Source organism: Corvus brachyrhynchos, unplaced genomic scaffold (assembly GCF_000691975.1).
Source record: "Corvus brachyrhynchos isolate BGI_N302 unplaced genomic scaffold, ASM69197v1 scaffold466, whole genome shotgun sequence".
Lineage (NCBI taxonomy): Eukaryota > Metazoa > Chordata > Aves > Passeriformes > Corvidae > Corvus > Corvus brachyrhynchos.
This window is the reverse complement of record NW_008238635.1, coordinates 2530280-2540041: the sequence shown is the minus strand read 5'-3', so window position 1 is coordinate 2540041 and position 9762 is coordinate 2530280. Positions and strand designations below refer to the sequence as shown.

The following is a 9762-nucleotide window of genomic DNA, read 5'->3' as shown; positions in this document are numbered from 1 at the left end:
GAAATGCAGAAATGAGGCTTCTTAACACCATGCTGGAGCTTTATGTGGTTTGGGGCTTTTTTTTCTCGCCCAAATCAAATTTTTGTACAAGCAAACATGGTTTCACAAAACTGCTCCATCTTTCCTAACTGCATTCGTTCCCAAGTAAGGAGCCTGAGGGGGATTTGTGACACCGCTGCTCCCTTCTCACCCAGCCCTGGCTGCTCTCCTGCAGCTCTGCCATGAAGAAACACTCCCCAGGAACAAATATCACCCCTCCTCAAGAATAACTTGAAATACCTTCCTCCCCCCAGCCTCCTACCATCAGCCCTGAGTGCTTGAGCTCTATATTTGGGGCAGAAAGCCTCTTTTATCATATTTTTGCCATGCCCAAGCACTGAGACTGCAGCTTGGTCTAAAGGTTGGCAATTTCAGGACTTCCCTGGTGACCTGTTCCCCAAGCTGTCACCTCCCTAAAAGCACTGCTGCTCGTGGGAAGCACACTCCTAGACCTCCATGCACCTTCAGGAAGATGCCCAGAGAGGGAGTCATCCCATGTGGGGACCCCTTTTTCTTGTGGCAGCCCTCCCAGCCAGCCATGCCAGGCTCTGCTGCAGCTCTGTGCCCTTCTAAGCCTGGCTGGGCTCGGGGGGTCACCGGGGTGGTGTTGGGGAGTCACTCACTCGATAGCAGGCATGTTTGGGGCAGACATGGGGCTGACTTCTTTGGCTTTCTGAAGGGCGTGCTTCTGGTTAAAGGCCTCCTCTTCCTCCTGCTCATCCTGCGGAGAAAAGATGGGCATTGCTCAGTGGGATGCCGGGGTTCCAAGGGAAAGCGCAGCCGTCGGGAGCAGTGAGGGATGTACAGGGCCACCCTTGATGCCGAGGCTTGAGGGATAGAGGAGGACCTGTACTTCCAGAGACACTTTGTTTCCCTTGTGCCACGGGGATGCAAGTTCCCCACTACACCACATCTTCCCAAAGGCGTCAGTGCTGCTTAAATAAGTGAACCCAGCCCACTCCAGGTGAGAGCTGGGCTGAGCATGGTGGAACAACCCCATGCAGTGCAGACCAGCTCAGCCCTCCCTTCCTCACAACCACAGGGGCTAGACAGGCATCCCCCCAACGGAGTGGGAGGTAAGGCATCCATGAATGACCCCGGCGGAGACCGGATTGCTTTAATGAGTACAGTTGTGTCTCCAGAGCAAAGAATGTCATTAGGAGTCATTAGTGAGCATTCAGCCTTTTCAAAAACTCAGCGCTCTCTTAATTGATGCTGCTGGTACCCGTGGGGCTCTCCCATCCCTCACACCCAGCAGCAGCCAGCAGCCCCTGGAAGGGCCATCTGCACCCACCGAGGGAGGACAGGGACCCCTGCACACACCCCTCAGGCAAACCAGCACCATGCCCCATTTTGGGTCCGATTTACACCAGCGTGGAAGCCTCCCAATGAGCCCCAGCGACACGAGTAATAGCATGGGCTCTACAAAAATCTGGGCACCACAGGATCACTGCTCTGCTCCAAAGAGTGGCAACAACCCTTGCAGCTCTCTCCTACTCACCATTATCCAGATGGTGCCCCAACAATTTAGCATTCCCCGAATATTTCCCAGCATGGTCTTAAAAGCGGCTAAGCACCAGCCTAGATTGCATCCTAAATCACATCCTCTGCCCTGTAGGCAGATGGGGAATAAATATTGACACCACTGGGAAATGCTTCCCACTCCACATCTCCAGAGTGCTCGGGCAGATAACAGTCCCCACATGAGATCCCATCCAACAGATGAGGGTTATCTCGATCTGACTGGTGGCAAACAGGACCGGGGAGTTTAAATGGAGAAATAGTTAAAGCCATGCTTGAAGCGTGGGCGTTCCTGGAAAGACCAGCAGGTTTAAGTATTTTCCTAAATCAAAGCCTAAATGGCTTTTTCCCCGCTCTCTCCATGAGAGAAGGAAAAGGAGCAGCAGGAACATACCTTGGTGAGCTCTTGAGCATTGGCCAGGTTGTCCACAGCAATGGCCAAGAAGACGTTCAGCAGAGTATCTGAGAGCAGCTAAGGATGCACAAGCCGTGTGTTAAGGACATGTGTATCTGCAGCTCCCAGGGGAGGGTGGCCTTGACAGCTCCTCGCCAGCTCAGGCAAAGGCACAAACTCCTCTCCCATCCCACAGAAACAGCCCTCAGCTCCTTCTCTGCCTTTGGGATACCCAGCGCTGCCACACGTGTGTGGTGGGTCTCCCTCAGTTGGGAGGGGAAGAAGGAGCAGCAAATGGGGAGGGGGATGCCCCCAGACAAGGTGAGGAGATGGGGTTGTCACCACTAAAAGCACAGCAGCCCAGTGGATACAGTTTCCAAACAAGGTGAGGACGATGAAGTAGATGGAGGACCACATCCCTGAGCGCACGCCTCCCTGGGAGCGGATGCCGTTGTACATCACCTCGTTCCAGTCCTCGCCTGTCAGGATCTGCAGGAAGACAAGGCAGCAGCTCTGTCACCTGCACCTTCCCATCCCCTGGACATCTGCACCACCAACACACAGGAACCAAGTATGGAGACCCTGTGCAGTGGATAACCCAACTCTGCAGCTGCAGCACCTGAGGGAGATCCCACTGGACACTGATGAGGGTTTAAAGCCTCCTCAGAAGAGTTTTGAAACTCTTCATCTTCTGTAACAGAGGTGGAAGAGTTTCCATCTCTTTCCATCCACTTTGTTGTGCAAGAGAGGGAGGAAGCAAGTTATACCTTACAGCTGACAGAGAGGAAATTGTTTGGTGCAAAGAACCCCTCCCAGCCATGGGGGAGTAAGCAGGGGGTCTCAAGTCCCTTTGTTTGTGTCTCCCGGCAGCCCAGGTCCTACCTGAAACACTGTCATGATGGCTGCAGGGAAGGTGTCAAAGTTGGCCGATGGAGTCCCATCCATGAAGTTAAACCTGGAAGGGGAACCGGGTGAACATAAATGGGATGAAATACCAAGGTCACCAAACCCCTGACTGCTGTGCTATCGGTTCTCTTGTGTTTAGGAGGACCTTTCCCCACTCCAAAAAAGGTCTCCCGAGCATTTGGTGCCAGAAACAAGAAGGTCTCCTGGCTAGAAGGACCCACACAGCCCAAAGGCAGCCTTCAAGCCAGGATTTTTGTCTGGGAGAAGTACCACTGGGAGGAGACTGAGCGGGAAGGCTACAGTCTTGCTGGGCCCCTAAAGAGAGTGTCATCACTTGGCTTTAACACCAAGAAATTCCTGTTCCTCAGCCTTGAAATGACCTACCTGCCTCCAAACAGCTGCATTCCCAGCAGGGCAAAGACTACAATGAAGAGGAAAAGGAGGAAGAGCAGACTGATAATAGATTTCATGGAGCTCATCAGCGAGACCACCAAGTTCCTCAGGGATGCCCAGTACCTAGAAAACAGAGATATTGCTTGAGTACTGGCAGTGATGCTGACACCATCATCAGGAGAGCAGGAGCAACTGGATCTGGGCTGCAGCCACAGCCCGAGACAGAGGATGACAGGCACTGACAGTGGGTACGCACTTGGTTATTTTAAATATGCGCAGGAGACGAAGAGCTCGTAGGACACTGATTCCAAAAGAGGTTCCTGGTCTGAATATAGCCCAAACCACTTCAAAGATGCTTCCCACTGTGACCTGAGAAGCAGACACAGCCACAAGTCAAAGACAGGCTCAGGATGGACTGTTGCAGGAAATCTTAACCTCCCTGAGGATTAGGCACCCACCACCCAGTCCAGGACCTGGTGTCTCAGGCTGTCCCGGCAGAAAGTGCTCCCTGCCCACTGTGAGGGCCATCTTCTTCTCCCTCTCAGTGCCTTGCATTACAGACCCCTGCCAAACACCTCCCTCCACACCCAGAGCATCCCTGGGGCCGCTCACCCCACAGTCGAAGCAGTTGAAGGAAGAATGGAAGTAAAGGCGTGGCCCCATCCCGTACATCTTTAAGGACATCTCCAGAAGGAAGAGCCCAAGAAACAGGAACTCTGCATAGTCTGAAAGACAAAACCCAAGCAGGCTTGGGACACCGAGCTGTGTGGAGCATCCTGCATGCATCCACCACTTGACCATACAGAACACCACAGAGATGGGACAAGTCAAGGACCGTGCTGCATCCCCAAGCTCTCAGGGTTTGGGATGAGGCAATTTTATCTGTGAGGAGCTAAACTGTATGTAACAGAGCATCAAGCCCATGAGTCAATCATTCAGGGTAGATGCACCAGAGTCCCAAGGGATTGAGAGGTCCAGGCACGGCCAGCACGGAGCAGAACAGCTCTTCGGCATTAAACCACAGTGGCTGAGGAGCCTGCAAAGGCATCAACCACATGACACTGTAGAGGAATATTATCAACCTGGATTAAAATCATTGCATGGCTGGAACCCAGCCAGGGAAACAGAGCTGAACAGCCAAGAGCCGGTAAAAAGCTTTTCCAGCTATGTCATGAACATTTAGCAGGCAAGAGCCTGGCTCTTCACCTTTCCCAGAAGACGCTTCTCACCACAACCAGCTGCCGTGCCACACTGCAGCGTGCTGGGAGCCTGGCAGGCCTGAGCCTACTATTGCAGATTTGGGTAGAGCCAGGGCTTGACAGGGACATTTTCCAGGTGAGGAAGAATAACAAGTCTGAGAAAGCAGCACTGCCCCCACTGCAGCAGCTCAGGAGTGACACATGGGGCTGACCACGCTACTCTGCAGTAGCCCACGCTGCAGAGGACATGGCTGCAGTGCTTCTGAGACCTGACCTTGTGCCCTGGCCCATGGTGGGCTCAGGGAGGCTCCAGTAACTGGTTTCAAACCTGGGATTCCCTCACCATGCTCTGCACAAAGATATTAACCAGGGTGTTCGGCCATGACCAGTCCCATCTCTGCAGATTCACACCTTTCCAGCAATGGCTTGTGCACATTCAAAAGTGGTTCTCCAGCAAGCTTTCCATCACCACTGTTCACAATTTTGGGATAAACTCTGCTGAGACTGGCAGTTTGTTTCTCTCTCATGTCAAACACATCAGACCTGAAGGACATGAAGCCAGCACAACTCCTCCATGTTTGCTCACAAGGCTGAGACAGCCCTCAGTGGCCATGGGGCCAAGGGCAAAGCTGAATTAAATATCTGTGCATGGTCGTTTGTTATCAACAGTGAATGGAGCTGAGGTTATTCCCCACTCAGCTCCACACCAGCATGACTGTGGTAGGTCTCATCCCTATGTGCCTTGAGGCAAGAAGTGAGGGTGTGCTGCAACCTCCAGCCACTGGAGATAAAAAGATTTTCCTGCCCAGGCAGAGCTCTCCCACCTACACCAAGCCCAGGGACTCACAGAGGAAGTGGGTGAGCCAGGCTGGCTGGTTGTGATGGACGATGGCCACACAGGCAGTGTTGAGAGCCACCAGGCTCAGTACGATCCAGTAGAAGACCTGGGATTTCACCATGTGGCGAACGGAGATGCGCAGGAGCCGCTCCTTGTGCCGTAAGTAGGAGGCACCGTCCACCCTGGCGCCTTTGAGGCCAGAGTGACTCGAGGGGTTACCTGAAGGAGAAGAAGGGGAACAAGGAGTTGGATGCTCCAGCCTCTCCTGCAACATGAGACAGGACAGTTGGCTCATGGACATTGCTCTTATGGGGCACAACTTGTCCAGAGAGTTTTTATGTGGCACAGGGGGCAGCAGGAGGTTTGCTGTTAACTAGCAGAGATGGCTGGTCTGTGACACTCTCCATGTGATGGGTGTGACTCTGGGAACCCAATCAGCTGGCAGAGGTTTGGGGGAAGCAAGCTGCAGACTGCACTGACCCAAGGTTGGATTAAGACGTCTTCTCTGCGCCAGCCTCCGCTCGCCCACGGAGGAGATGTCGACGCAGTGCTCGTCACTCGACATGGCATCCGTCCGGTTCCGCTTGATGGTGGCTCGCCTGAGGACTGGGAAAGCAAGAGGAATAGGCGTTGGAGTCTCAGTGGCCCAACTTTGCCAGTAGCCAGCTCGTTGGTCAGGACCTGGTGATCAGTACTCATGTCTATTAGCAGGACAGAGAGACCTCGGTGATCCTAGTCCAGAGCTATCCCTCTCATGGGATCTGACACCTCCCAGCCTCCACGCTCTCTCAGGGGCTATGGTGCCAATCCACCTCCCCTCACCCCTCTCTTGGGCTGCAGACCCCACTGGGGCCTCCCCAAACCTCCCATCACAGCTGGAGGGTGTGAGCCTCCAGCTCCAGGCAGGCAGAAGGAAGGGCAGGTAGATTTTAAGGGCATTGCTGGTCTTACCGTCTAAGGCTGAGGTCCCCGAGTTTTTGTTCTCTTCAGCCAGCATGACTTCCTCTACGCAAAACACACAGTTCAGCATCAGGAGATGTCACTGCCTTGTACCTAAGAACTTTCCCCAGCCCAGAGGCTGGCTCTAGATTGCAAACTCTTACCAAGTACTGGTTAAGGGCTCAAAAGCAAATTCTGGAGGGTGACAAGTGGCAGCTACCAAACATTGCATCAGAAAGAAAAACTACTTGTAATCAGCCCTTCTCCCCCTGCCATCACTAAGCTCATTAAAGAAGTTGAAAATTGCAGGCAGGTCTGGGGCTCAAACAACACAGCCCAGGGCTGAAGCTGAGGTCTGGTGCTCAGGACTCATTTCAAGACATCCATCTTTTACAAGTCTGAGCACTGGATGAAAGTGTAAATCTTCCCTTCCCAGAGCTGACTGCACTGACCTGATTCCTATGAGGAGCAAGCAAGGACATGGGCTGTGGCAGTTTGGGAACCAACACCCACGGGCTGTCATGCCTCGTGTCAGGAGGAACCTCCACCACCCCCAGCCCTGGTCCAGGAGTCTCGACGTAGGAACCAGTAAGTGCATCCCCTCCAGATGGCTCCAGGAGGAGATTTGACTGGAAAACCCCTGTTCACTGCTCTTCTTTCCCACTGCCCACCACTGCAGGGGACTCCAGCAAACACCAGGAGAAAGGAAAGCATGGCAGAGCACAGCTGCCAGCCATGTTGCTCACAGCCTCCCGGGAGATGTAATGTGTCTCGTGCACAGAATGTGACAATTTCATGCCACAGAACATGAGGATTCACCAGAGGTTGGTGATGTCCTGCTGGCAGTCTGGTGGGACCATCACACCAAGCTCACCCATGCACTCAACATCACCACGTGAGCACCCTGGGGACACTTTGGGGCTCAGGGATTCCTTTCTATCCCCACCACCCCGCACGACCAGCGGTCTGTGGTGCCCACTGTCCCCCCGGATGTCCCCCTGGCCACCATCCTTTACCCGCTTTGTCTATCCATGCCCGGTAGCCGTTGAGCTCCCGCTCGATCTGCTGCTGGCGCCGCAGCTTCATGAAGGCTCGGCGGTTCTCCACGCGCTCTCGCTCTTTGGCAAACTCCCTGGGGAAGGGGAGAGGTGAGAGCAGGGCTGAGGGGCAGCAGGGTGCCCAGGGGGCTGGGGAACCATGGCACAGAAAGCAGGGACCAAAGTGGTTGTTGGGGACATGCACGGCCATCCCCAGCCAAAGCATGGCCTGGGGATGGGTGAATGATCAGGGAGGAGAAAAGGGGGAATGGATGGATGTAAGCAAACCCCCTGCTTGATTGCTCAGTCCTGCATGCTCCAGCTGGGAGCTGCTACCACTCAGGGAGGATGCTCTCAGTGATTCCCAAATCCAGAGCCAGCTTAGCTTCTGTGTGTCCCTTCAGGGAATAAGAACCAGGCACTGTGAAGAGGCAGTGAGGGGATGGAGGACAGAAGGTCCTGTCCCTTGCCTTCCCTTTCTCCTGTTGATCCTTCTCCTTTCCAGCCTCTCCTTGGAGTATTTTCCCAGGACTTGAGACATCCCTGTCCTCCTCTGGATCTCAGTGTCTCATAAGAGCTGTCCAGGCGTGATGACCACTCCCTGTCCCACCCCTGAGTCTCAGCCCATGCCCTCAGCCCCATCCCGGTCCCAGGATGCTCCAAGGGAAGTGTGATTACAAATAGCAAATGGCACTGTTCTCTCTGTGAGAGGAGCATCTCTCTCCCCAGAGACCAGCAGCAATCTCAGGCCTCAAAAAATAAAAACTATTCCAAAGACCTGAAAAAGCTGGTCTGTCTGCTGCAGAGAGCATTCAAGTGCATTACCCTAGCTGAGCTATTACACCCTGATGCTGTGTGGGCTTTTGCATGTGTATGTGTGTGTGTGTGTGTGTGCGTGTGCGTGTGTTTGTGTGGAAAGCCCGGAATGTTCCCTGCATCTCTTGTTTAAGATCCCCAGACAATTCAAGCGTTTTTAATTCCACCCCAGGAAGGTGAAGTTTCCTGTCGCTCTGGCATTAAGCATCAAATGACTCCCCCTCCAGCAGTGGCTTTCAGACTGAAATGAGACTTTCTTCCCGGGGCAGGGAAGGGGGGGAAAACAAAAGGCAAGGAAGAGAAAAGCAGCCTAAGTGAAGGGAAGGAGGGTGGGAGGAGGTGGGGGAGAAGGAGGGACCTCCCCAGCCAACAGTGAAATGCACTCTCAGTTTTGGGCATGCTATGCCGATATCCCTCCTTGCTCTAGCTGGAGGAAAGGCAGGAGCATTTTGGCTGTACCCTCACTGCACTTCATTTGCAAATTTGGGATGTCGAGGAATGAGGAGATGCTGTTTGGAGTTAGAGTTGGAAGGGAAGTTGCCTGTCCTCCTCTGGTTTGGCCCTCTGGTCCTCCCAGTTCTGCCCCACGGGCCATAACTCCATGGCAGCCTCGGCAGCACTTTTCCCAGACCCCACAGATACCAAATCCTAGAACAATTTGGGTTGGAAGGAACTTTAAAGACCACCTCGTACCTTGCCATGGGCAGGGAAACCTTCCACAGGACCAGGCTGCCGAGAGTCCTGTCCAACCTGGCCTTGGACACTTCCAGACATGGGGCAGCCACAGCTGCTCTGGGCAACCTCTGCCAGGGCCTCCCCACCCTCACAGGGAAGAATTTCTCCCTAGTATCTAATCTAACGCTGCTCTCTGTCAGTGGGAAGCCACTCCCCCTTGTCTTATCACTACATGGCCATGTCCAAAGCCCCTCTACCAGCTTTCTTGAAGCCCCTTTAAGCCCTGGAAGGGGCTTTAAGGTCTCTCCAGAGCATTCTCCACTCCAGGCTGAACAACCCCAACTCTCTCAGCTTGAGTGCAACTGGGAGCACTTGGGAAGCTCCCCCTGATTTATATCAGCTGGGAACCTGGCCACTCTCTGCTGCTTCCTGCTTGCCCATTCCTCTGTCCTGCAGCTCCTGTGCTGGTGTCTCCTTTTGCTGCATGGCAAGAGAAACCATCATCATGTGCCCACAGTGGAAGCCATCTAGAAGGACCAGCTGAGCCCCAAGCCTCCTTTTCCTGCAGAAGGGAATGGGGGCATTGGAAAAGGAGCTTGTCAAGAAACGCTTTTCCCCTAACCAGCCCTTTTGCTCATGGAGCACTAATTTACAGGAGGCTGGTGCCACACGCACTCAGGGACAGGGTCTGTGCAGCTGCGGCAGCATCTCCAACGGAGTCACTTCCCACTCACTTGATCCCTAATGGAGCTTAATTGCTTTTGTCCATTAGAAGGAGGAAGGGGTGGCAGAAAGGGGAGGGGAAAAAAAAAGTTAATTTCAACTTAATGAATTATTACATTTCAGAGAGACACGTTCCCGAGCAGGGCAGCAGCGGGGGCTGGTGACATCTGAGAGTGGGTAGGCGATGCTGACAGATCAAGGATTGCTCAGAGCCAATTTGCAGCAGCGGGTAGAGATAATACTGTGTGTGAGTGAGAACAGGGCCAGCCATCGTGGCTGCCA

At 53.7% G+C, this 9762-nt stretch overlaps 1 protein-coding gene across 2 annotated transcripts in view; it reads right to left on the bottom strand.

Annotated features, from left to right (window-relative positions):
• The window catches only part of LOC103617799 (voltage-dependent R-type calcium channel subunit alpha-1E), an 81070-nt gene that overhangs the window by 27720 nt on the left and 43588 nt on the right, over positions 1–9762 (bottom strand). For both annotated transcript variants that reach the window (XM_017737435.1, XM_017737436.1), the window contains exons 8-18: positions 7246–7361; positions 6242–6295; positions 5771–5896; positions 5300–5509; positions 3866–3978; positions 3510–3622; positions 3245–3376; positions 2837–2909; positions 2326–2443; positions 1955–2022; positions 663–760 (exon numbers count right to left, since the gene is read on the bottom strand). In XM_017737435.1, the coding sequence (XP_017592924.1) occupies positions 663–760; positions 1955–2022; positions 2326–2443; positions 2837–2909; positions 3245–3376; positions 3510–3622; positions 3866–3978; positions 5300–5509; positions 5771–5896; positions 6242–6295; positions 7246–7361 (1221 nt within the window). The remainder of the gene's footprint in view (positions 1–662; positions 761–1954; positions 2023–2325; positions 2444–2836; positions 2910–3244; positions 3377–3509; positions 3623–3865; positions 3979–5299; positions 5510–5770; positions 5897–6241; positions 6296–7245; positions 7362–9762) is intronic.